General features: G+C 41.7%; 2 protein-coding genes across 5 annotated transcripts in view; both read left to right on the top strand.

Moving 5' to 3' along the window:
- ATOSA (atos homolog A) overlaps positions 1–7,061 on the top strand; it is a 51,486-nt gene extending 44,425 nt beyond the window's left edge. For all 3 annotated transcript variants that reach the window (XM_075714490.1, XM_075714489.1, XM_075714488.1), the window contains one exon: positions 3,951–7,061. In XM_075714490.1, coding sequence (XP_075570605.1) covers positions 3,951–4,104 — 154 coding nt within the window. In that variant the 3' untranslated portion in view covers positions 4,105–7,061. The remainder of the gene's footprint in view (positions 1–3,950) is intronic.
- A 2,617-nt stretch (positions 7,062–9,678) lies between these two features.
- ARPP19 (cAMP regulated phosphoprotein 19) lies at positions 9,679–19,028 on the top strand. Of its 2 annotated transcripts, none has more exons than XM_075713943.1 (3): positions 9,679–9,769; positions 14,845–14,967; positions 18,161–19,028. In XM_075713943.1, the coding sequence occupies exons 1-3, from the start codon at positions 9,725–9,727 to the stop codon at positions 18,329–18,331; spliced, it is 339 nt and encodes a 112-aa protein (XP_075570058.1). In that variant the 5' UTR covers positions 9,679–9,724; the 3' UTR covers positions 18,332–19,028. The 2 variants fall into 2 exon arrangements, with proteins under 2 accessions (XP_075570058.1, XP_075570059.1); XM_075713944.1 differs by lacking the exon at positions 9,679–9,769 and adding an exon at positions 10,198–10,244.
- The last annotated feature ends 8,558 nt before the right edge of the window (positions 19,029–27,586 follow it).

Raw genomic sequence — 27,586 nt, 5'->3', positions numbered from 1 at the left:
TTTCATGAGCTTCCTATTTCTGGTACCTGCTGAGAGACATAAATGTAGCAGTTCTGATGCTTCTAGTTTTGAAATGCTGTACAATTTAGCTCAGCTTTCAGACCTCTGGTAGGGATCAGCTCATGGATTTATAATGTATAAGTGGAAACGCATCCGTTTCTGGCTGGAAAAACAAACCGATAAACTACAATGCTCAGCTGCTTACTTTGGAAAGTGAATACCTGCAGAGTATGCCAGAAGTTTTTTGCTTCAGAGATGAACCCAAACAGTGGGTCCTGTCCTGTAATGGAAGAACTGCAAACTGCTTGAAATATTACAGTAGTTTATGTTGATCTGTCTTGTGGTTTACTGTACAGAGTACTTCAGATTTTACAAAGACTCGGTTGTCAATCTAGTAGCCTTCTTTACTAAAGATGGATTTTAATTAGGAGAGCTTAAAGAATCTTAGTACTATATGAATTCATATGTAAGTTGGTTCTAAAACTTCATTTTTAAAAGCAGCAATGTTTCCTCAAAGCCATTTTACTGAAAACTTTTATACAAACCTAAAAAATTTAAACTATTAAGATTTTTTTTGTTGTTGCTCAAGTTGGCTTAGAACAGCCTTTCAGTTTTAGTTGCAGTAGTTGTTGAAAACAAGCATCTTAAGCTTACGTGTTGAAATTTTGCTCAAAAAAACAAATGAAGTCACCACCAGTAAGCTGCATTGTGGTTGCATCTGCTTGCAAGGCCTTAATCACAGTTGTCAGCACTCACATTATGAAAGCTTCTTTTCAAGTGGTAATTCAGCAAAAACGCTTGCATAGGTCTGGAACTTAACATTGGCGGCCAGATTTTCTACAACACTCTTTTAAAGTGTCAGATTTATTGTGTATGCAGCTTCTGCATGCAGTTTTGTATGTTTGAGATACTGTTCAATATGCCGTTAGACTGCATTTGTACCCACAGCTACAGATATAAAATGTAGCTTGCATGGACAGCAGAGCTTTATTCACTGTACGAAAATCAAGATTTGCACCTGCAGTTTAAGTAATTTCTTGAAGATGCTTTGGGGATAATTTTTTTGTTGTGTGTGAAACAATGATTTTTGTGTTGTAATTGTCTACATGAACATAAGCTGTGAGTCCAGCTCTGCTCATGCCTCATTTCTGCCCAGTGTTGTGAAGGTGACGACCATCCGTTGGTTTCTGGGTCACATTCTGGCACCCCTATAAATGGCAATTAAATGGTTAACCTGCCCACAGCTCAGCATTTTTCAAGTTTTTAAAGCTTAGTCAACAGCTTTAGTTACTGATGTGTATTGCCTCTTTTACTTGCATGGAGCATAATTGTTACTGAAGGCTTAGGTGGAGGGTAAGCATGAAACAGGTTGTTAAAAGTAGTGATTCCTCAAGGTGCTGAGAAACTTTTTTAAAGAAGAAGTTTTCCTAATGTGTGGCATATTATACGTTTATTGGTGGAAGCTGAAGATGCCTGCTATTACTGATTTACTAGTTGCTTTTTGATCTTTCTGATCTCAGCATTTTTTCTGATTTGTATCCTTGTCCTAATGATTTTACAGATTTTATAGACTGTGTTGTATAGTCTTTGCTAGTTGCAAAACATGTCTTGCTACATATGTTTTTGTGATCATCCTGCTATATATCCCGTTTCTGTGGCATACTCTGTTCTCGATGGATTTTAATGGCCTATAAAATATATATAGGGGTTTTGTGCTTGTATGTGTCACTTCTTCAGTAATGTTTATCACTTTCTTTCCTCTGCCAGACTTTCTAGCTCACTGATACTGGTTTGTTTAAGCCTTCCTGTATTTGTCTATTGATACTGTTCCTAGGACACCATCTGTCAGAGACCTCTGTTGTGTTTTTCTTGATTCCTTTACACAAAAGTACTGGAGCCGCCACAGCTCTGGAGCCGGTCCCATGCTGGCCACTCCATCACCACCCCTCAAGGGTGTATGTAATGGTTCTCTCTTGATTATTCCAATGTCTTTTGCATGTGTGAAAAGCAACATTTCTAAATCCCGATTACTACGATAAACGTTTCTCAGAAAAAAATTAGGTGATGGAAGCAGAAATGAGAAGAATCCCCTGAACTCTTGCTGCCTCCCACTTATCCTCCTTCAACCTTTGTGAAATGTCATGCTTAGAAAAGCCACATTACAGGGAAGTTTTATTTACTGGGCAAAGGGAGTCTTGCAGGATTCTCATTAAAAGAAAATAGTAAGCTTGAGAAGCTTAAAAATAGAACTTGCTAATTATTTTCTGATAGATTCATGTGTAAAATGGGAATTGAGCTCTACTTTATGATGGTGCTTTGATAACTAGATCTATCTATTCTGTGTGAATTAATTTCAATCATACTTTTGCTGCAAAAGATCTTTCAATAACATTTTTCATTTTAAAATGTCTTATGAGCTACATGCCGAATTAACTGTTTGTGGTGTTCAGTTTGTCCCTTGCCTTTTTCACTCTTCCTTCTTGTGCTCTCCTCCAGAGTCTTCTGTTAAGATAGAATCTTCTGCCCTTTGCCTACCAGGTAAAGGCCTTTCACACTGACAGCACTGAGCAAATAAATAGTGATGGATGGGAGCTCTGTGGGAGCCAGTAGGAGCATTCTGCTGGACGCTGCCACATTTAATGCCCCTGACAGCTGTATCTAGGAGAGAGAATTTTCCTTTGTCTGGCTGTGGGGATGACTACAGGCTATTCTGCATCACTTGTCAAAACAAAACGGTGGCACAGAATCCATTTCTACAACCTGCCTGCCCCAGATGATGAAACCTTGACGGATCTTCTGTAGTTGTCTGTCTTTCTCCTACCTCTCAGAATTTCAGTCTGATTACAGCTAGGTTTATTCTAGAGACTACTTTTGCTTCACTGGGGTCAATGAGTAAATGCTTTTTAAAAATCTGTGCAAATTGTAATACATGTGATAATACAGCGTGCACAGCTCTCTCAGCATCTGTAATGGTATCATTTTGTCATTACAATAGCAATAGCTTTTCTGTTTCTATTTCTGTTACAGTAGCAGTAGCTTTTCTCTCTTACCGTGGCATAGTGATAGTGACATGAAGTTCAGTTGCCATAAGAAATGTTCCTTAGGCTCTCCTGCCTTTCCTGGTTGAGGGAAGGAAATTAAGAAGTTCTGCCAGACGAAGACTATAGAATACAGTTCTCTGAAATGCAGATCTCGTCTCTCTATCTATAGTTGTTAAACCTCAGGAAAAGTGGAACTGGCACATTCCTGGCAGGTTTGGAGGACCTGAATTAAGCTGTTTAGCTGCAGCATAAAAGATAAATGGGCCCAGGAATTGGCTGCTGTTTACTTTGGTGGTTGGACCAGTGAACTATAGTCTCTTTGAAATAGCTCCGTGCGAAAAACTCTTTTCTGTCTGCCTGCAGAGATCCCCATACCTACTGCTTCTCGAGTTTGACTTAAGTTTGGCATGTGGTATAAAGCAGTAGTAAACTTCTTGCTGGTACGTTGATAAAGAGAGCAATGAAATCTGTTTGTATGATAGCTAGCACTGAAGTATATGTTTGATATGTATGTATGCCTTTGTTGATATTTGAACCTTCCCTTTTGTGTGTGCTTAGGCCACCCTTTGGGCATTTTCAGGAGTGCTCACTGAAGAGCACTTTTTGCCTTTCTAGATTGCTGAGAACGTTAATCTTTGATGTACATAATTGCAGCATGAATTTCAAATGTTCCACACCACTTTCAAAGCTGTGCACTACATTGGTGATTAGGAGCAGAACCTTTAAATGCCGGAGGAAACAAAGTAGATTGAAAAAGTTAGGTTATTCTTTCTTCTTTCATTTTAAGTGACTAATTTTGTATGTTCAAATGTTTTTTGGCCTTAATCTTTTACAGGAACGCATTTAATTCAATCATATTATCTGAACCAAAAGATTGATCTTATAATACAGATATTTGTATCTTTTCAGGTTCCAGAGTTCTAAATCTGGAAAGATCTACCTCCACAGAGATGTAAGGCTCCTATTCTCTCGGAAGTCCATGGAAGTTGATAGCGGCGCTGCATATGAACTTAAATCTTACACTGAATCTCCAACAAATCCTCAGTTTTCACCAAGATGCTAGCAAACAATGGCAAACTAAAGTATTTGTTTTACTGTTGATTACTCCTTACAAGTGAAGATTGGTAGAGATGACAGTATAAAGTTAAGTCTGTAAAGGAATGAAAATAGCGCTCAAGAGAGAGAAGGTTCTTCTGTGATCCTGGACCAGTTTTTAAAAGGTTTCTGGAATGAGCTTTGTGTATTCCAAGTAGACTGGAAACATACTTAAATCTAATCTTTTTGTACTGTTTAAAACCACTTCATTGGATGTGTTGCAATAGCAAATTCCCAAGTTAGTTTAGTGTTTACACTTTTTATTTTATTTTTCAGTTATTTAATATTTAATGTTTCATTTAATACTCAAGTGATGTTTGTCTTTAGTGTTCTAATGTAGCATAAATCCTATGTAAAATCATACTATGTATTTTTGGCATTAATATTGAAATCTGAAATATATACAGATGTCTTTAATCTGTGTGATGTTTTAAGTGATATTCATTTAAGTTATTGAAAATGGGGACAACAGGTGAATTTCCATAACATTTCATACTATGCAAGCATTTAGCTTCCTTCCTTTTTTATCTTTAATGGTACCCTTTTCCTTTTTTTTTCCTCACATACAGATTCAATAACAATTGCAACCATAGTGCAGATTGTTTATTTACTTACTCATGCATTCAGACCATTGGTTCGATTCATATTTTGCTCCCTCAATTTCTTTCTTTCCTTAAGGGCCGCTTTAATTTTGCTTTCTGTTACTAGTTTTTCTCACACAAACTTCCCGTCCTCTCCCATTTAATTTCTCAGATTGTGTTAAAGGACGTACTGTGCAAACAAATTAGTATTTATATCTTAAATATATGCAAAAGCTATGAAACTTGTACTTTTTGTTTTATTTTTAGATAAGGAGGATCTTCATGTAATCCTTAATATTTTTACTAGGTCAATTCCATTTAGGCCACTAGGTGGCCATAGGAAGTTTTACTAGAAATGCTACATTGGGTATATAAATATTTTCCAATATGTATGTGTATTCCTAAAACAAAACACAGTCAGATAAACAGTTTATGCTAAGTGTTAAACTGTGTAACTAGAGAAATAAAGTTAGAAGCATTTGATTATATTTGAGGTATATATTTAATAATGAAAATGAAGCTTTACAATGTTTGCCGAAGATCTTGGAGTTTCTCAACTGTCTTACCTTGGTTTATATGTTTTTCTTTACATCACTGTTGGTTTTCAGAGTGTCGGTGATATGAAAAATGACCTTCATATTTGGGAGTATGACATGCTTATCTGATGAAGTCTCTGGAGAAAGAATGAACGTGCATCTTGTATATTCAGCACTGCCTTTAGATGAGAGAAGTTAGCGTATCGTGAAATCTCCAGGAAGTCTGCCAGGGAAAATAAGGGAGACCAGACTTAGCAGATGATATTTATGAACTATCTTGTGTATTCAAATGACTGTTGCTATAGAAGGGCAAAGCTCAGATATTACTGAGTCTGTTCCCCACTTCAGCAGTATTTTCCCCTCTGTTACACTAGGCTTTCAAAGGTTAGCTAGCATTTATTTTATAGAGACTTGGGAAAAACTGTACAGGAAGGGATTGTTTGCAGTTTCTAGCCATTTGTGTGCCCTGTAAAACTGAGAAAAGGTTTCTTTTGGTAGCAGAAGAGTCAAATACAACTGCAGTTGTACTGTGTACAGAACTAGGATCTGGACTAGTATGAGAATGTGTCCTAGTTTCTTTGTAGCTACTATTGAGTCATAAGCAAACAACATGTATCCTCAAAGTACTTATTTGCGTCATGGTGCACATCTGGTTGCATACTTGATGAAAAAAAGGATGAGAAAAGGACACACTTTTAATGAAAAGTCACAGTTCACCTGTAGTAGATTAACTTTTTATTTTGTACTAGCAGTATGCAATGTTTGTATGTCTGTATCTTGGTAACTTTAAATGACTTCTTGAAGCCATCCTTTTCTCCCTTCATTTGTTTTGAACAGCAAAGAAGTGTGGATTTTGAATATGTGGTCACTACAAGTCATGTCTAGGAAATAAATTTGTATTGACTTAAGTAGTTAAACTACACTTAGTCCCTGTACGGATTTAGAATGAAAGTGACCTTAGATTATCTATGCACAACTTGAATTTAACGAAGTCATTCTCCATTTACAGCTTAATCCAAGTTAGCACTTTCCATTAGGGACACACCTGGAGAAATGCTGAATGTTCATAAAATATGAACTGAATTCCACATGACCTTCTATGCATAGGTTAAGAAATGAGACTAGACTAATTTTTGAGAGGTCATTTGCTGCTTCTCTTTATTCCTCAGTAGGCTCAATCATATTTTTGACAAATGTTTCTGAGTGGTTACGAGGACCGCCAGTGATGGAGGCTCCAAGTAATCTCTTCCACTGTTAAACTATACTTGTCACGAGAACACTATTTATAATGCCCAGCTAAGTCTTGCTGCAGTTGAAGTCAAATACTACTTGGCCTTTTCACTATTAGCAAAGAAAACAATTTAGTTCTTGTATCTCCCTTCTCAGTCTTGTTTTCTATATCTTAGACAACCCCAGACTATTCAGTCAGCCTTGCCTTGTAGATTTTATTTGCTGCACCTCTCATCATTCTGGCTCTTTGCTTTCTTCTTTTGGTCTGAATCTGTCTTGAAGTGCCTCAAACTGGACACAACATCCCAAGCAGGGTCTCTCTGTGCCAATTAGACTGGAAGGATTGGTTGATAAGTCTTATGGATTAAAGTCCCCTTCGTACATCCCATTATAATACTTGATTTTTCAGTATTGGGAGATGTCAGCTTGCACTCATCTTGTTATCCAGTATAACAGGTGTCCTACCTGCTTGTTCCCAATATGGAAGCTTTTCTGCATGTGTCATTATTGAACTCCATTCTCCCACCACCCAAGATTTTGTATCTGATCTTCTGTTTGAATTGCAGTTATTTTCTAGTGTTCTTGTAGCTTCTCTTTTTCTCAGTTTATAGTGCATTATCTGGGTCACCAGTGAAACCGATGAGCAATATTGGCCCTGGGAAGCCCTCTATGAAACCCTACTAAACCCAGCATTGCTGTTTGAACAATTGATAGCCATTTCCAACAAAACTTGTGTCCACTGCATTGAAGTTTCAACTAGTTAAGTTCCCCATGGAAATTAAGGAAAGTGTCAGAAGTCTTATTAATGCCAGAAGGTGTCTAGAAATTCAGCCACCTTCATCCACTCCTCCCTGTGGCCTGCTTCCTGTTTGTTAAAGGAAATACGGTTGTTTGAAACCCTTGTTCTTATTGTGAATTAATGTCCAGCTTCTCAGTTTCTTTTGAGTGCTTATTTTAGATGATTTCTCAGGTAATTATTGATTAGACAGCTTAGTTGTATAGCTTGTATTCTGTCCTCACCTTACTCCTATTTAATCAGCCTCCGGGAAACCTGTTTATTTTTTACAGGTTCCTATATAGATGACCACTAAGTAATTGGAGATTGCTTCAGTCAGTTCTCTAAACCCTCAAGGATAATTTTTCATCCAAGTTGAAAATATTTACCAGATAAGGAAAAAAATAACTGATTCAAGTATCCTATAAACTGATTACATTAAATCCTTTGGTCTTTACAAGGTTTGTTCAGTAATTTTCAGTAATGATTCTGTGCCCCTTTTTCTTCATGATCTGCTTTAGATGCACGTCCTTAAAAATTGGGCTAGCTTCCATATGCTGCTTGCTTTTATTTGAGGCCATTGAAGAACTTGTGCTTTTCCTGAGGTTCTTAATTTACTTCCCATCCTTCCTCTGCACTGTATAGTTTACACTTGTTCCCTTAAAGGAAAAAGTTCATTAAGGAACTGCTGAATCATGAAAATTGTGTTTTCCCTCGTGTTAATTTCCTAAGAGATTTGAAAGAAATGCCTGAAGTTTGCATTCTTGTCTGCTGTCACTGCTTTGTTGTTCTGCTTCCTTTCAAAATCTGTGAACTTCATCCTTTTTATGATCATTCTTCTATGTGTTGCTGCTTTTCACACCTTCAGACCATTTCTCCCTCGTTTTGCTAGAAGCAAATGTGGCACACCCACCATTATAATTGCTTTTTCTGCCATTAGGAAAAGAATACTCACTAGTGTCTTCTATGATTTTCCTGTGCAATCTGCACTGCTGTATCGCTTCCTGAATGAGGGATATGCGCAGGCCTTGAGTTCCCTACTGCTACACAATCCTGATCTCTGGACGAATCTCTCAGTTGCTCAAAAAACCACTTCCAACTACTGGTTTGGGGGGCTTTTAGTAAAATTCAACTGTGGCAAAATCGTTGATTTTACAGCTTCTGTTTTGATTGAGAGCCTTTTCTGACCTGTCTCCATCTGTCTTCTGGACCTTAAACACACAAAGCCTGTCCTTGCCCATACTTCCTGAGCTGTGCTCGAGTTGGCTTACCACACGTGCAGGGCCGAGAGCACGTGCTAGTTCTCAGCCAGAGGGCACGGTGAATGCTGCTGGTACGCCGCGGTGGGAAGGCTGGAGGTCAAAATCACGAGAAAGCAGTGTAAGATAATAGGAAACATACATTTTGTATAGGAAAAGTGGGGGTATACATTCATTTAACTGAGTATTAAGTAAAATCTATACCTTATTGTTCACATAATCCCCATATTTAGGGAACCCCTGAAGATTTATTAATGGTGAGCTATTTAAACCCCTCCTTTACGTTCTTAAAAGTCTAAGAGAGTCTGAGGGAGGTTACTGTTCTGCCAAGAACTGGGCAGTGAAAACTAGATGGGGAGGGAAGCGCATACGTTACATAACTTGATACCGCACTGTTAAGAGGTTTCAGTGGACTGAGGCCTCCTGTCCTGTCAGCTGGTGTCTGGGATTCACAAAAGATCCGCAAGTAAAGTTGCTGAAGACTCAGCTCCTCCCGTTTTGATCTGTAAAAGCAGCCGAACGAACTAATTTTAGCGAAGCAGCAAAGGTCTTTTTTTTTTTTTTTTTTTTTTTTTCCCCCTTCACCCTGATGCCGGGCTGGGTGGGCCGCGGAGGCGGGCCTGCAGGAGCAGCGCACGGCGGGGCCGCGGCGGGCAGCGCGCTGGGTGCCGGGGTGCGGCGAGGGTGCGAGCGGGGTGCGGGGCCGCGGCCTCTGAAGGCTGCACCCAGGCTGCCCGCCGGAGCTCGGCCATCCCCTGTGGCTGCGGCTGCGGCAGGGCTCTACAAAGGGCTGTGGCTTTGTGCTTTGAGCGAAGGCCTTGTGCTCTCCCGCCGGGCCCGCGTCTCCGGGACGGCCTCGGGGCATTCCCGCAGGATCCCTCGGGACAGGGCCGGGCGCGGCTCCCCGCGGCGAGAGCCACGGCCCCGCCGGACCACAGCTCCCGGCCTGCCCGGCAGCGGACGTGGCGTCAGGGGGCGGAGACGGAAGCGGCTCCTGCGCGGCGCCGGGAGCGTGGCCGCGCCGCCGGGGAGGCTGAGCGCGGAGGAAGTCTGGTCCCGCCGGCCCACCGTCGTGCGAGCGGCCGCCATCTTGTGCGGGAGGTGGTGGCAGCGCTGCGCTGCGCTGCGCTGCGCGGAGGAGCGGCGGTCGCGCCTCCCTCGCCTGCCCTCTCCCGCCCTCTCCCCGCCGTCCTGCTGCTGCGGCGCCATGTCTGCCGAGAGTCCCGAGCCCGCCTCGGCCGAGGAGCAGAAGGTGGGTGGCCGGGAGCCCCCGCGCAGCCCCGCCGAGGAGCAGAAGGCGGCCCGCGGGGCTTCTCCCGCCTCCATCTGCGCGCTGAGGCGGAGCGGGGGCGCCGCGGCCGGGCCTCTCCCTCCCTCAGCCGGGAGAGTCTGGGGGGCTGCCGCGGCGCTTCAGGCAGCGTCTCCTGGGTTTGGCCGCCCTTCTCGGCGCAGCCGGAGCCCGCTCAGAGCAGCGGCTCTCGCCGGGGAGGAGCGCCGGCCCTTCCGCCGCCGCGCTGGGGGCAGGGGGAGACGGGCGGCTCTCCCCAGCCGCCCGCCGCCGCCGGCTCGGGCAGGACGGGGCCCGGGGCCTGCGGCGGGAGCGGCGCCGCGCCGCGGGCCGGAGCGGCTGGGAGGGCGCGGGCCCTGCGCCCGCGGCTGGCGGAGGCTGGAGGCGGAGGAGCGGCACCACCATGTTGGCTTCTGCACTTGGGAATTTTTGTTCCCTGGTAAATCGTTGGCGTGCTCTGGCCTGGATGGGCTAATGGCGCGTCCTCGCTGCCTAGGCTGGCCTCGGCCCCGCTGGCCGCCGGGTGCGCTGCCTGCCAGGGCGTCCCGGGGGGAAAGAATTTCGGCTCACAGTCACAGCGGCTGGAGACCAGCGCTAATCCGGTGGCTAAACTTTTGTTCCACTTTTAGAAAATTTTTCAGCTTTTAATGTGAGCTGTTTAGGAGGAGAAAGATCCAAAACACAATGGCCTGTTCTGGTTAAGGCTTTTAGAAAGAGTAACTGGCTGGGTTGCCTTGTGATGGCACTATTATGTCTTCCCTGTAACTAATTATTTTGTAGTTTCTTAAGTGGGATTTGGCTTCATAGATGACTGTATGCTGTTAGCAGTTTCCCTCTGTTGGCTGTGACTTTAAGCAGCCGTTTGTTTTTTAGTCTTGTCATTGCTGTATGGACTCAGTTGCTATCTCCATAGCTATTTCCGATGGGGAGCAGTTATGAAACACAAGTACTGCTTTGAAGGACGCTGAAAGAAAAAGCTTAATCTACCTCAGCTGTTAAGTTTTTGATTAATAATTTACAATTTGTAATATGAGTAAGTCATACAAGTAGGGCTTTGGGGGTTAATATGGAATGATACCTTCTCAATAGGTGCAGTAATCAGAACCAGCTTCTGCGGCACGTCTGTAATCTACTCTTAAATCCGTGTGTTCTGCAGCTCGACGTTACAGTCATGTTAGGTAGGCTACTGAAGGGATACCGTTCCTGTTCAAAGCCTATAAAAATAAATCCCTGGCCTATGCAACACTCCTAGAATAGCTCTGTAATAAGACCGTAGCAAAACATGTGGTAGCAAGTTTATTGTGATGCCTTCTAGTGTGTTCTGATGAAGTCAGGTGACTGGGGCTGATTTTACTAACTGAGTTTCAGACTTAAGTCTTGAAATGCAGTGCTTATGCACTGTTTTGAAAAAGTATCCTTTATGTGAGAGACAGGAGTCCCTTACTGGTCTGCTAATTTAGTTTTAATCTGATGAGGTGTTCAAGAGAATAATGCCAATAAAATAAAACTTTGTTTTCTGTGAGTTTATATCCTGTTAGGATACTGTGATATCAGTGCTATTATTATTATCAGTGCTGTTTGGCTGGGTAGGCAAAATTGAACACTGACGCCGTTAATGCTTAGCTCTGAAATACTTGTATAAACAACCCATTTTGCAGTACTTACTCGTATGTATGCTTAAAAATGAACTTTGAGGCAGCGTTTTCATGATCAGACCTCTTTTCTAAACTTTTCTAACATGCTGTAAGAAGCTTGTGCATGTGTTAGGCAAGAAAGGTGTTAAACAAGGGAGTGATGTAAATTGAAAACTTGCCAAAGACCAGTGTTTCCTGTTCTTGGTGTGAAAACCCAGGATAGTGGCAGGGGGAAGTTCAGCAACAAAGAAACTTTAGACATTGGAGAACATATGCTTGGTTGACTGACTCTTTTTGCCTTAAAAGCCTCTATTTTTCAGGAAGGTGTTAGAGGTGGTGCGTTTTGTTTCTGGGCTGGCTTTTGCCGCATCAGTTTCCTGTAGAGTTGTGCTGTTGTCATGTTTTTCCCATTTGCTGCTTTGCATTTGGTCTGATGTCTTTTGCTAAAGAGGATGAGCTCTTCATACCAGAGTTTGAAAAGGCTCATGGCTCTTTTTTTAGCTGTGCGCTTGAGTTGTCCAACAGATAACGCAACTTTATGCTGCTAGTACCTCTGTAAAGATTAAAAGCAAAAGCTATCTTTAAACAAGTTGGTTAGCTACTGCCTTCCTGGAAGATACTTTTAATGAAGTAAGCAGACTTCATTACCTGTGTCAAATTCCTGTAGAGAGCTAAAATTATAACTTCTGTGTGGTTGTCACTAGGAAGAACAACATGGTATATCTTGATTTCTGCTGCCCCCCCCCCCCCCAATCATTTATTACTCGGTTGTTGCTTCTGTAACTCAAGGGAGAATATTGCAAAGATATGAATGGCCTTGCTGGCTTGGGTTAAAGCCTTTGTGGCTCGACAGCACATCTCCAAGAGTGCTCAATATCATCTAGTCCACAGAAGAATATGAGGTCATGACATGCATGCAGTGATCTTCCCCAGAAACTATCCCAGGTCTCAGCAATCTGTGGTTTAAAAGCCTGCTGAGCTGCAAATGAACACATTGAGTTGCTTTCTGAATCCATCTAAATTCTTGGCACCTCCTGTATCCTTTGGCAAGGAGTTCTGCAACTTAACTATTTTACATGAAGAACTGTTGTCTTAAGTATTTTTTGAACCTGCCATCAGCTGGTTTTGTTTGACACCCCAAGTCCTTGTACTGAAATTCTTTAATTCATCTTCTGTAGTTTTTGAGTCTTAGTTTTTCTTGGTCATCAAGAGTAAGTGACCATAGTCTGTATCCTTTTCAGCTGCACTGGTGCATAACACAGTATTTTGTGTTTTGATTGCCTGCTGTGTGATGATTTGTCAGCCCTGTGAGTTTGCATAAATATCTCCTTTGATGCACCATGAATACATATTTATGTAAGCTACTTATTGTTGGCCCTCTGTTCTTAAAAACTATCTCCTTCTGGTTAATATTGGCAAAACATGCCCCCTCAAATGCTTTGTCAGTTGGCTCAACAGTGAGTACCCAGTGATTCAGCATTAGATGTTGAAAGTGTTCAGCTGAAAGGATTGCTTTTGAGAAAATCCAGTCGGTGTCGGCATGGTAATAAAGCACAGCAGGAAGAACAGCAGTTGAAGAATGATCTTTTTAACACATGAAAACTGTGGTCTTGGCTGGTATGATATTACATAGTGAGAAATAGTATAGTTCTATGTTCAGTAGCATCAACTTTGCCCTTTAGATTTATTTGTATTTTGCATTGTATTGCCTAGCTGTGTTTTCACCTAATAAAAAGCATTGGTTCCTGTCCTCATAGAAGTTTCTTTTAAACTGTTATGAGAATTTCTATCTTTCCTTGGTAGAAATGTTAATTCAGATTCCCACTGTATTGTGCAAAGCTGTCTGAGATGTGTTGGCCTAATGGAGCAACTAGATAATGTTACATTTAAATCTGTTGTTATAACCTTTGCTTTTGAGGTTTCTTACCAGAAAGATGTTGAATAATATAGAACTTTGAGCTTTTATAAGAGATATAGGAAAACACTTGGGGTAGGCTAGTGTGATGGCTCTAGTTCTTTGGCAGTTCTGGCTTAAGTAGCTCCCAGCAGCTTGTGTTCCTCTGTTCTCCCTGTTGCTGTGCTAACATACCTGTTTGTGCAGCTGCTTGATGATCCAGACTTGGGAAGCTGATCCAAATGAAACACAGCCCAACAAGGAGGAGGAAAAAAAAAAAAAGAGATGGTTATTTTTCTGTTGAATGAATTTCTGTAACCCATTCACGTGGAGTATGTGCAGTCATGCTGACTGATGCAATGCAAAGGATGATGACATGGATGGAAAAGTGTGAAGGGGCTGCCTAAGCAGCAATAAGTGGATATGAAACCTTAGTCACAGATGAATGTGAGGCCCTCCTGATTTCAATGGCAATTCTTCTTTCCTGCCTAAAAGTCTTTCTGAGACTTCAGATGATAATAACAATTCAAGAACTACAGCAGTTACTGCAAGTGAATATATACTTTCCCTGAACTAGCAATGGTTTGTGTACAGGGAAAAAAAACGGCCTTGGCCAAATACTGGAAAGTAGCAAAACAAGAATTTTGAATGGAAGATACTTTAGAAATGATCTAATAGCAAAAAAAATGTACTTCATACATCAAATTGCTACATGGACCGGAACAGATGAGTGTAAAGTAGAGGTCATTGTTGAAAGACTGGATGTACAAATTGCAGTTTTTGCCAAATGAGTATCTTCAAATGATTCCTATGAGCATCCATATTTTACGGTATACTCATAAAGTTGGCATTTTATTTTACACAAATGCACTATCCAACTGTCTTAATCCTCATAATTTTAGGATAATTATAGACATGTATAGAGAAATACAGTATTGTTGCTATTAATATGATAGACATATTTTTGTGACTGAGCTACTTTAACACTATTTCACAGTGAATATCAGCACATTACAGTTAGCAGTCATACAGACTAGGTTGTGGCAATGCAAGTGCTAGTCTATGCAACTTCATGATCAAACAGGGCAGTTGGGAAAAAAAAAAAAAAGTCCTGTGGCTCTTGCCCAGCTTTCAACATTTGTTTGTTCTTAGTGGAACCCTTGTTTTGACCAAAAAACGTGTTTTGTTTGGGGGATTTTTGTGGGTTGGTTTTTTTTTTTTTTCCTCCAAAATTGAATAATCTAATTTTAGTATAGACTACTTTTATGTGAAAGAGAAATGCATTGATTAGATTCAAACACGTCTCCAGGAGAGATATCTAAGATGGGAGGCTGAATTCCTACGTTTGCTGTCAGTATTTGAGAGAGAATGTATTAAAATGTCTATTCAAATAATTGATATGCTCACTTCATAGCAACAATCGGCATGTTGGTGAGTTACTTGCGAAGGTATTCTGTATAAATAGTTCATTATTGTATATTTCATTTACAGTATTACTAATTGTCTTTCAGGAAATGGAGGATAAGGTGATCAGCCCAGAAAAAGTTGAAGAAGCAAAATTGAAAGCAAGATATCCTCACCTGGGCCAGAAGCCAGGAGGCTCAGACTTCTTGAGGAAGAGGCTTCAAAAAGGAGTGAGTTTTTTATTGTCCACAGGGTATGGACAAGAAATTCCAAAATTCCTGTATCTGTGATTTTTTTTTTTTTTTTTCCCCTCCCCACTTCACAGACCTTTGCATGAGTAAGAGTGCTAAGAAATTTAAACTTTGTCTGTGAAAGCACGAGGAAGAGAAATTTGTTTCCACAAAACAAATGCCAAATTGGCAGGATAGCTGTTAACAGCATCAATGGTTCAACTGCACTTTTCAGAAAAAATTGAACTTAGATGCTGTCTCAGTGCTGCTGTGATAGACTTCATAAAGAACATTATAGTAAACACCAAGGGTCAGAGCCTCATTCCTGTTTTGTACTGATCTTATCTTGCCTATTCTTATGTCCCCAACTCTTATTATCCATGGTTTTAGCACATGAAAGCTTAGTGTCTGCTGTGTGACACCAGGCACTATCTGACATCAGTGGCTTGAGAGTGGCAGTGTAATTCTGAATATACACCCTAACCAAAAAATAACGATAGAAGAATGAAGAGTGAGTTAGTATTTAACTATTGTTCCACATTTAGCCAGTGTCTCTTATTTTCTTAGTTGTTCAGCTGTTTATTTTTTTAGTTTAATTATTCATAAAGTGATTATGTAATGCCTTTCACACATGCTAGAACTCTGTTCTTGGAATAATCCTAGTATATCACTACTTCTGATGGTGCTTTCATTGCTGTCACACTGTTTGTTTTTGTTTGGGTTTGGTTTTGGTTTGGTTTTTTTTTACTATTGCCTAGGCCCTTTGAGTGCACGCAATGATTCCAAGTATAAATCCTTTGCAAACCAGCTGTTGGAGTTAAGTGCTGATCTAATCCTGTACTCTCTGGTAATGTCTCCTGGGAATTAGTACTGTTAGTGGGTTTTTTGGATAAGCTTTCTCTCGTAAGTTGGAGCATATGCAGCATAGTTCATGGCTGCTGGGCATGGGCAGGTGGTAGATTAGGTGACTCCTTTTGTGGTCAGAGGCAGGCTAAATGAGACTTCAATGTATGTGTAGACACAAAAGGGAGAAGGTAAGTATCTATTGTGAAGATAATTCAGGAAAACAAACCAGCATCCACTCACTAAGGATTGATGGCCATAAAGGAATTACAACTGCTTGCACTCAGTGCAAATGTGAGGAAAACTCACTACCAACAGTAACAGTCTGTACACTATCTTCATCTTGATTGTAGCGCTACTTAACACAAGGGTTGTGGCAGCCTATATTTTCAAATTCAAGCAGAGGTAGACCAGTGGGTATCTTAATTGACTCAGTGTTTGGGATTTTGCTACTTCGATGAAAGATGTCAGAGTTGTGGATTCCAAGTCATAATCTGCCTTCTTCAGTTCTCCACTCCTGATGTGGTAGTAATAACTTTCTTTCATTTTATTTTTTATTATTTTTGTTTAGTGTGTCGGTGTCTTAAATGAGGAAGCATCTTTACTTGATATAGACGCCTGGTGTACTTTGGGCTGCCTGGATTGCTGAAGTTTAAAATAGAGTGAGGATAGTGAGTATGCTTTCAGATAGTGTTTCTGACACGAAGACACCTGGACACACATAGTCAGTTTGAAAAGGATGATCAAATACAGGCCATCTATGAGAAGCTAGAGTAAATCAGAGGAAAATACAGGAATAAGTTAAGGGAATAAATGGACTCATTCTAATGCATGAAAGATGGTAGGTTTTCTCAGATATTCTTCTCAATGTATGTAGTCAACTGTAGCCCTGATTTTCTTCGATTTGGCAACTAGGACATGCTCTGCCCATTGATATTTGCTCTCCAGAAGTGTTCTGCATTGGGTGCACAAACCATTATTAGCGCACTTTTTCCAGAATAACCGTAGATGAGAACCTTGCTACTCCATGCTCCTGTAGAGGGATTCTATTTGGGGCTCTTACATGGACAGAAATAGATACCTGTCAACAGCAGTAACACGTCTAAAGATTGAGCGATTCTTTTATTACTTAGTTGCTGTTTAAGTTTCTTTTGGTTTCTTCAGTCTTGAAGGGCAAAATATGAAAGTCTTTTTCCAAATCAGATTATATTGTAACTTAAGGTGTAGTCTGTAGATGCAGTGCTAGAATGTTGTGATGTAAATAGGGATTACACCATCAAAAGGATTGAATTGGGAAGGTTTATGAATAAAAGTGTGTGGTTGAGATGTACTACTGACTGCATGGGAAAAACGTGGTAACTTCAAGGCTCTGGCAGGGAACGTCTAAAGCCTTCTTCAGGAGGCCTTGCATTAACACACACACTAACACACCCCCCACCACCACCACCCCAGGTGTTCAAATTACTTCTCTGTAACAATTGCTGCTACTGAACATTTTTCCGTTGATTAGTACTAACAGAAAATAAAGAGTATGGTAGTAATATGCTGCCTGGAAGCACTTAAACATAGCAGGTAGTGATGGCTGTTGTTCAACTGACTGAGGAGTAAGCCTATATAAAGCTAATTAAGGAATTTCTCTTCCAAAATGATTGTGATTGTAAGCAGTAGTTCCTAGTGTAAATCTGTCCTGAATCTAATTTTTTTTTGGCCTCATGACAATCTGTTCAAAATCACGGGTTACAAGTACCTTGATGGTAGACCTCAAAGTAAGATGTAAACAAAATACAACTTTTCCTGCAAAATGTGTCAGTGAGCAGTTGAAGACTTGATGCAGACCTTGGATGAAATTCCATGCCTCATCTTACCTTTTCAGAAGGACTACGCAGTAGATTTGACTTTGCTAAATAATCAGTTTGGGAACTTTGGGGATTATAGTTTCACTGTTTTAATGTATGCAGATAAGAGGTTTTCTTGTTAGCATGCAGTTTCATGCTACTTTGATGTTCTGGTGTGATAGAGCAGGCTCTGTTCTCCAGCTTTAGTTCATGCATTGTTTGGTTATTCTGTGTAGCAGAACTTGTTCACTGCAACAAAATTTACAAACCCCAAGGTTTCACTTGTGGGAAATAATGTTCACATATTGTGTGAGTTTAATGGTATATGTAGAACCTTAAGTGTATACTTACTTAGTGTTAAGAGTTTAGCTATGTGTGTTTAATAGTCTTGGTAAGATTTTTTTTTTTTAATCGACAGAGAGCTTAAAATTTGGAGAATCTATTTAACCATGTAATTCATGTATGTGTATGATAAGATTTCAGGCTTTTAAATATATGTGTGTTTTGTCTTCTAGCAAAAATACTTTGATTCTGGTGATTACAACATGGCTAAAGCAAAGATGAAGAATAAGCAACTGCCTACTGCAGCTCCTGACAAGACAGAAGTCACTGGTGACCATATTCCTACTCCACAGGATCTTCCACAGCGGAAACCATCTCTTGTTGCTAGCAAGCTGGCTGGCTGACGAGAACAGCTGAACTGCATGATTATTCTCATTCCTGTTATTTCTTCTTAATAGTTATTTCTCACCCTCACATCCCCCTTTTTCTTTCTTACACTAAGTCATGAGACTGACAGCTTTGCAGGTAGCGATAGCATGTGCTGCTATTGTAAGGGAGTACTGTTAAGAGTAAAACGTGTAGTATTTGGACTAGTTGAGAAAAATGCACTGATTAAAAAGGACAAGTTTGGTTAGAGCAATGTAATCTACTTGAAAATGTACATATTGCCCATTTCCTAGTGTAGGACTGGTTCCAGCAAGTGACATCGCAAGTTTTACAACTTCTAATGTTTCTGCTTTTGTTATTTCATCTTAATTACAGCATATTTGTATTTAATATAACCTCCAGTTGTGTTGGGTTTTTCTTCTGTGTTTGGGTTTGTTGTCTAAAATAGAGGTTTAGACCACAAGTTGCTAGATGGTAAAGCATGTATAAAAACAAAGACAGGGCTCTGAATTTTGTTTCTGCTTTTGAACTTGAACGGCCTTAAACCTGTTTCAGCTTTAACAATAGAGTTTTTACTTGGGCAATATTTGCCCATTCTGGTGTAACTCTTGTGAATCTAGTGCTTATTGACAACTGCCTGTTGAAGCTGGTATTCTTTTTAGTTCCGTAGCTTAGGACACACTTTTGTTGAAGATGTGAATGAAGTGTGCATGTGCATAGACTGTTGAATTCACTCTTGTGCCATTTTTGTAAATACGATAGTTTTGCACAACCTTTTGCAAACGTCTATTAGTTTTACATTTTAAAAAGCAGATAATGTGCCAGTCAAAGCACAAGTGATTCTGTATCTTTCAAAGTCTTGTCCTGAAACTAAGAGCCCAGAATCTTGCTACTGAAAGTAAAAATTGAATACCTGAAATTTGTGAAACACTTCTATTTACACTTGACTGAGTCTTATGCTTTTGCGGTTGTATATTTTGTTTCACAACAATGTCCAGCATTCAGACATAAATCTGGAATTTGTACCTATATTTGGAGGCAAGTGCTCTTTCTGTTCAGCAGCTCTTTAAGCTTTTAAAGCTGAAATGCTCTGTTGGATTACCAGGGAGATGGCTAAACGTACTGTTCTAGAGAGTTTCCTGTGTGGTAAACTCCAAATCTAGGCTTGCTAAGGTTTGATATGCAATTGTCTTTGGGCTATTTTAGACTTCTGGAAGCGGAAGGGTATTTTTTTTTTTTTTCTTGGACTCCTGAATTGGTAGTGAAGTAACTCTTTTTCTCTTTGTTATACAGCAGCCCCTCATTGGCTTTGGGGAAAGAAAGAACTGGAAGTGGTATTTATATAATGACCTATTGAGAAATAGGTAACTTTTCATGTCAGAAGATAGGAATGAACTTCAGTTCATTCTTCATGATGCAGTAGTAGATTGCCAAAATACATAGTTGATATTAGACAGGTAACTTGATGCATTTAAAAGCATGTTTGTTCAATGAAATCAAAATATTAAAAGGGCAGTATGATCCACAATGTAATTGATTTTAATATAGGTAATTAGAGCCTTGATGTTCTTCCGGAGTATAAGAAACTCTTTAAAAAGATCGGTTTACTGGATACTTTTTTCTTTAAAGAAACAGTTCTGAAACAGCGTATTAAAAACAAAGCACCAATGTGGGTATTACAAGAGAAAACACTCTTAAAGATGCATGGTTTTAGAAGGATGTGCTTTGTGTTGACATATTCAGAAAGGTCTTACAAGATGAAGGACAGCTAGTCAAGAAGAACACTGGCCCATATTTTCTGCAGTGCTGTCTTCTAAAGGCAAACATAAGAAAATGATCGAGAGAATGAAAAATCTTAATTTGGTTCTGTTTTGATCAGAACACAGGCAAAGTATATTGGTGTCTGTTTAATGTCTTTGGTTCAGAGAAGTCATTCCAGAGAATTTCAAAATTGCTAACCTGATTCTTTTCACGTCTGTATAGCCCTTTTCTAGTAATTAAATTGGCTCTGTCAAGCCTGTCCTTATTTCTTATCTTCCACTAGTAATACAAAGAATTTGTGATTTTTGCAGAACAGGTTGAAGAAACAGGCTTACTTGACTTCTTTAAGTAAGAAATTAGGCTGGGAGAATAGCAAGGAGACTAGATATATTGAAGCAAACTGCTTTCTATTGATGTTTGTCCTAATGTGAAAATCCCTCTTTATTTTTGTATGTATAAATGAAATTGAAACTTAATGATAGGACTGGGCCTGAAACAAATTTTGAACAATTTAAGGTGACTTGCTGTGTATTGTCTGGTGCCACTATTCTGTAGCTCCCATAAGGTGAGCTTTCTTGATGTTTGGGAAGGTTTAAAAAAAATAGCCATTTAAATTTAAACGTTCCACTCACTTAGCTACAACTCAGCGTGTCCTGCTAGTTGGACAACACAAGCTCTTCTGATATTCACTCGGTGACTTGCAGTTCTTAAGATTACTACAAATTCAACTATGAATATATTATCCATGTGTATATTTGAAGTACTGTAATACTAACTAGGTCAATGACTAATTATGAGCCTTCACATCTGACAGACCTCAGCAGCAGGCACAGCTATTTTGATTCTATACACTGTATAAAACTTTAAGTCCAATAATCACCAAACAGTAAATCAAACATGACTGCAAATCGATGCTTACTTTCAGCTTACTCCAGCAAGATAACTCAGCTATCCAGACTTATGTACATAATGTATTATATGAGTTTTACCATTTGATAATTACCTTTTTCAAAGAAAACCTGTCCACACTGTAGACTGGCAGTCCCTTTCATAACTTGCCTTTAAAGATAGTGTTTAGTTATTAGAGTAGTACTCATAGGCTTATAATAGCAGGTAGCACGAACATTTTATTCGAGATAGTTAAGTGGATTAATTACAACTTCACAGATATGTCCCCAAATCTGTAGCACCAAAGGCTTCCCTCTCATTGTTCTTGATGTTGTAGGACAGTGTTTGTGTAAAGGCCACAGGAGTACATTTTGTTGGACATATTTACACCCAGTCAAGATGCTAAGGTGATAAAAATGTCAATTGTTCTTTACAAACTTACACATTGTATAGTATACAGAATAAATTGATCTACTTAGTTTTTATTGCAACGTGGAGATTTGTCTTGTCTTTACTGTGGTTTCCTAAAAGATACGGCATACTTCGGTATTCTCTATGGAAAATTTCTAAACCCTAAATCTTGCTACTCTGTATCATTAAAAAATAAGACTGGGCTTTGGTTTCTAGTATGTTAGACTACAGAATTACTTTAATGTAATCACATTTATATATATTTCAGTGCTTATTTTTCTAATAAGGCAATTAAAGCTTATTGTTTGAAAACTCCGTAACAGATGATTGTTTTGGTCCCTTGCACTGAGTGAAGGGGATTTCTGGGAGTTAGCTTGGCATATAGAAGTTTGCATTGCTGTAGACTGTATTGGCCTGAATATGGCAACATTTCCAAGAAATCAAGATGCTGGAAAAAGTCCAACTGATTTTGTATTCAGACTGACTTAGGTGCTGATCTTTGCGCAACTTCAAGATTCATGTGGTATATTTACACAATTAGTTCAGTCACCAAGGTCATAGTAACACCCTCTATACTCTGCATCTCTAACAAACTGAGGAGAAAAACGTCCAATTTAAGTAGCATCATTCAGATACCATGCTGAGGCAGCGCAAAGGCTGCATTAACACTGGCATTAGTAACTGAAGTAACTTACCTGAATCTCTGTGTGGGAAATGACATCGATCTTCAGGCAAAGACACACCACTTAAATACAGGCGTATTGCCTAAATCCGTTTCTAATTAGAGCTGTGGCAGGTACAGTTGCACAGACCTGTGTTCAGAGAAGCTGTGCATTTAGCGGCTGTGCTTGCAAAACATGACCACGTTATTCAGGAGGGAGGAAAGATTGCAGTAACTTGTTTATCTGATGGCTGGGGGGCTTTCTGTGAGGTTGGGAAGAACAGACCGGGGGAGCACGCAAGCGGGATGAATGTGTTGGTTGTTTTTTTAACTTAAAAGTAGCAGTTGGGCTGAACGTGTGGTTTGATTATTCCTGCTTTAGTACAAGTGAGCCACCCTCTTTCAGATTCACATCTTTGGCTTTTTCATCCCAATTTCTGGCATCGATAGATCCGGAGTAACTTGAAATCTGAAAAGTTGTATGTGTATTCAAAGCATTTATTCCCATTAAATATTTATCTTGAAAATGTTTCTGGAGTACTGGCACAGAGGCAAAATGACCTTGAGCTCAACTGATGTGCTTGAAAAAACTTTAGGTGCAGGTAACAATTATCCCTGTCTCTTTCAGGCAGTACATCTTTGTTATGACGAGGATGCTGCTTGATGTATGTTCATGGTAAATATTCTTGCATATTTACAGCAGGCATGGAGGTCTGTTTACTTACTGCTTTGGAAAATATTGACAGAACCTCCACCAATTTCAGATGGATGTTTTATTTTACTGATTTAAAATGGGAAGATGAAGTACTTTTTGTTTCTGACTTTGTCTAAATTTAGTAACAGACTTCAGTTGGTTTTAGTTTTTTTTACCTTATTGCTGAACAGTGATGTAGCTCTTAGTAAAAGGAACATGGTTGGATAATCTGTCAGCTTCCCTTGACAATGTTAGAGAACAACCAGATAACTGTCATTGACATTCCTGGTACAGGGCATCTCCTCAGAGACTGGATTCAACCTCTGCTGGTACTTCTGTACGTGTTGGTATGGTAGGGCAGTTTCCTTACTGGGTTTGAGGAAGAAACAACTGTAAAAGTCTTCCTTGAGGAACGGGATTTGGATTTTTAAATGCTCGCCATTTTCTAGGAGTTGTATTGCATGGATGAAATTACAAGGATGCCTAAATGCAAGAATGGGAGCTATGGATTGTTCTGAACCTCACGTCTGTTCTCAGGTGATGGTTTTTATACTGTTGAAAAAAAAAAAACAATCTGCTAATACATTGGAAAGAAAATACATATGTGATGTTCTAGAGACAAGAGAAATCTTCCTAGTATAAGCATATATGGATCAAGGCAAGCTTTCTGCATGGGAGTCTCATCATGTAGGTTAAGAATTTGTTGTGTCTTGTCTTTTCTGTAAGCCCCCAAAACCTGGAAGTAAATCCCAAGTGTTATTGGGAGAATACGTACATGGTACATGATTTTATCTCTTCCTACGTATCTCTTACATTTCAGAGTCCTTAAGTGGTAACTGTTCAGTCGGTACTGGCTCGAACCAGCCCTGTTTGTTTTCTACAGCTAAAAGTTACAGGCCTCATCCTTGTGCTGTGAGAAGACAGGGAATGGGAGGAGGAAGACTTTACCCTATGAATTCCTCAGCTGGCTTTGTCTTTCCAGTGAAAGCCACTTGGAGTTAAACTGATGGTCAATGTTGAATATACAGATGCTTTTCTGAAGCAGTGGATAGGCCCACCCGCTGTGCCACATAAACCATCTCATGTTCCTTATGTTACCAGTACATATTATTTCTGTGCTTCTAATGATTGCCCTTTTTTGTTTGGCCAACAGAGAATCTACTGCTCACTTGCGGTACAACGTGACAGCAACAGAATAGGAAGTCCTAATTGAGAAGGGAATTTTTCTGCCACAGTTGAACCAGATCATGGATGTAAACAGAACATCAATGTAAGAAAAAAGATAGGACAGATGCTTTCTAGTCACTTCTGAAAAAAAATTACATAAACTAATCTCTATGTAGGGCAGATGCTTTGTAGTCACTTCTGAAAAAAAGTTACATAAACTAATCTCAATTCATAGGATTACTTTCTAACTTGGGTTTGGTTTTTTTTTTGATTGGGTTCAAAGTCAGTATAAAATTCTGCATGTGGACTCTGTCAGCTACACACTGTCAGCTGAATATCCTGGGATATAAGCTCTGAAATCAAATGCCATAAATGATCTTATTGAAAAGATGTTGTGCAAGATATGAGATGAGGACATGTAAAATCTTGCCAGCAAATGTTTGATGCAGGAGACACATGTTAAAATAATAGTTAGTAGCCTGTCTAGATACATTACAAACAGGTTGTTCCTTGGCAACTTTCAGTGCCCCCAATTCCTGTCCTTAATGACAGATTTGAAATCGTCATTTATACAAATTGTGTCAAATCATAGCATATTTTGGATTCAGATACTATTTTTTGCTGGGGCTTATAATTACATTTGGCTCCTGAGCTCCAGCTGTGAATGGCTGATACAGTAATCCACAGTCCAAGCAAATGCCTGAAATTAATGTCTTTGAATATAGAACAGATATCATTCTGAAGAAAGGGTATTAAATATTGTATATGAAGCAGCACACAGTCAGAGGGGAGGTTCAGGTCCCTTCTGAAAACAAAATCGTGATATTTCTGTGGTTCAGACATCCAGATTCTTAGATTAAGCCTGCTAAATGGGGATGATCACACTCTTAAATGAACCCCAAATCACTTTTCTTTTGTGTTACACATGAAAGATGACTGGTAGCTTTGTAGTATAGATCTCTCTGTTTTGCTATAGTGTACACATGAAGAGCAGCTGTGCAAACTTCTTAGCCGAACACCTCACCCCTGACCTGAACACCAATTCACAGGGACCAGTTCTTGGCTTCTCGGCGGACTGAGAGCAAGTGTCCAGTTCTGCTGATGGGAGTGAGCCTCCTAGGCATGGGACAGTAACAGCAATCGTGGTTGATAATGCTGGACATACTGGCAGAACATGGGAAGGAAGGGTTTTTTTTTTTTAATTCAGTTCTCATTAGAGTGTCAACTCTGAACTCTCCCAGCAAAATCCAGATTTTTTTTTTTTATCCTCTCTTCTGAATTTACTAACCTTAGTTTACTAGATGTGAAGACCATATATCTGTGCGTAATACAAACTCCTCCAGGTAAGGCTCCATATTTTCATCTTAACTATTTTTCATTTGTGCTTGCTACTTTCTCCATCTCCTTTCTTTTAGATAGCAGCAGTGAAGTACAGCTAGATGACAGCATTTATAGGGAGTGTTATTTTGGGTATCAAGAGAGCTTGATTTTTATTTCTGGATGTTACTCAGTTGATGAGTGACTTCGAGCAGGTCACCCATCTCTTTCACGGCTCATTTTCTCTGTAGAGCAGGTTTGTCTGTTTCTTTGATAGTTACAGCAGGTTTCAGAGGGAGCACAGATACGAGCCACTGCATACAGAGCTGTTACCTAAACAGCTGAATTTTGCAGAGGTGTTACCACTTAAAAAGTCAAAGCGCTTTGGTGGAGAGTGTGGCGAAGATAACTGTTTCAAACTTGGTTTGTATTTTGGACCACTTGGACCGCTAGGATGCATTCCCAAGGTGACAAAGGAAAATACAGGAAGATAATAATAGCTTCAGTTCTGCTGTCAAAGAAATCTTGCCATTAATGTAGGCTGTAAAAAAAAACATCCATTGATTCATAAAGCAATGAGCTTCCATCTTAAGGCCTAACCAGAATATCGATTATGCTTTTCATTCCCTTTTGACACGGAAGTTAAAACTTTTCAGAGATGTTTACCTTCATTTCTTGGTGAGAACTGGACTTGCTTATCAAAGGAACTGTTTTGGGCCCAGTTCTTTTCAGTGTTTTCAGTGGTGGTTTGAATGCTCAAGATGCAATCAAGCTGAAGAGGTTGGAAACAATTTGAAGGATGGGATCAGAATCGGAGAAAACAAAAAATGGAAGACTTGGCATCTGAGAAAAACATGCAGAAATACACAATGGGAGTAGCTGGGTAGGTGGTAGGATGGCAGCGGGGCGCGTAGAGGCTGTAGCCCAGAGGTAAATCCAGTGATTTACAGTGATTTACGGGGCGGCTCGTCTGCGGTAACGGGAGGGGATCGCTCCCCCGCACCGGGCGCCGGCGGGGCCCGGGCTGCAGAGCCTGCGGGTTGCGGAGCCGCGCCTCAAGTAGAACACGGGCCGGAAAGCAACAAAAACGATAAACGTCCCTGATGAAGAAATGAGTAACCTGTTCAGTCTGCGGAGAAAAAATCCCAAAGAGAGCGCGGGCTCAGGAGAGAGGGGAGGAACACCGGTCCCCGCACAAAGCGGAGGCCGCTGTGGGGCCGCGCCGAGGCGGGAGGCGGGGCGGGCTGGGCCGGCGCTGGCGGCGGGCGCGGGAGGCGGGCGGCCGCCGCGGGTCTCTCGCCGCCCTCGGGCAAAGCCGTGCCGCGACCCTCGGGGGCCCGGCAGCACGGAGAGCGGAGCGGGCGGCGCCCGGGGCCCGACGCCGCTGGCCCCGCGGCAGGGCAGCGCGCTCCCGGGGGCGGCGGCCCGCCCGCCGGTGGGAGGCATCGCACCTCCCCCCCCGCCCGCCTGCCCGCCGCTCCCACAATGCACAGAGCGGCGGCAGCCCCGCCGCCCGCCAGGTAGCAACATGGCGCGCCGCGCCCGCGCCGCCGCCTGAGCATCCTCCTTCCCGCCCTCCTCCGCCTCCCGCCGCCGGGCTGCCGCAGAGGGGCCGCCCGCCCGCGCCCCGCGCCATGGCAGCCTCCGAGCTCTACACGAAGGTAGGGCGGCGGCGGCGGCGGGGGCGGGCGAGGCGGGGGCGCATCCCCGCGCCGAGCGGAGGGAGGCGGGAGGGCGCGGGCGGGGGCCGGCGCTGCCATCGGCGCTGCCATCGGCGCTGCCATCGGCGCTGCCATCGGCGGGCCCGGCAGCCGCCCCGCGGCGCGGTCGCCCCGGCGGTCGGCCAGCGCCGGCGCCGCTTCCCAAGATGGACCCGCGTCCCGGCGGGGCAGCTCCCCGCCGCCGGTGCGTGCCCGCTCGGTCGCGGCCCCGCCGCTCCCCGCAGAGGCCCTGCCCGCCGGGCCGGGCCGGGGTGGGGGCAGCGGCGCTGCGGCGGCGTCCGCCCGCCGAGCAGCGCAGGGGAGCCGGCCGTGCTGCCCTGCCCGTCGTGGGCACCGCGGGCTTGCCGGGGGCAAGCGGCTGGGGCGGCTGGGCCAGCGCGGCGGCGGCGTGCCGCTCCCTGAAGGAAGCGCTTTGCGTTAGAACAGCCGGGCCGGGCCGGGCCGTGCCGGGCGGTTATCTCCTTCAGAAACACCGTCCCTTCCTTGTTAGAAAAACACCTTCTACAACACAGACGCTTCAACATTAAACTAACCTTTCTGATGACGCTGCACCTTTAGATTATATTTACTCTTTTGGCAGTCGTTCAGAAGCCCTATAGCCAGGAACGATGTGGTGCGTGACTCCCGTGTGCTTTTAAACAGGCATTTCGCT

The sequence above is a fragment of the Pelecanus crispus genome, chromosome 7, assembly GCF_030463565.1.
Source record: "Pelecanus crispus isolate bPelCri1 chromosome 7, bPelCri1.pri, whole genome shotgun sequence".
Taxonomy (NCBI): Eukaryota; Metazoa; Chordata; class Aves; order Pelecaniformes; family Pelecanidae; genus Pelecanus; species Pelecanus crispus.
Note: the sequence above shows the minus strand (reverse complement) of the source record. Positions and strands in the feature narration are given on the sequence as shown.

Excerpts from the sequence above, each read along its gene's own strand:
- ARPP19 (XM_075713943.1), top strand. The coding sequence starts at position 9,725 with ATGTCTGCCGAGAGTCCCGAGCCCGCCTCGGCCGAGGAGCAGAAG. Across the intron at positions 9,770-14,844 it reads CCTCGGCCGAGGAGCAGAAG|GAAATGGAGGATAAGGTGAT; the intron begins GTGGGTGGCCGG and ends ATTGTCTTTCAG. Across the intron at positions 14,968-18,160 it reads GGAAGAGGCTTCAAAAAGGA|CAAAAATACTTTGATTCTGG; the intron begins GTGAGTTTTTTA and ends TTTGTCTTCTAG.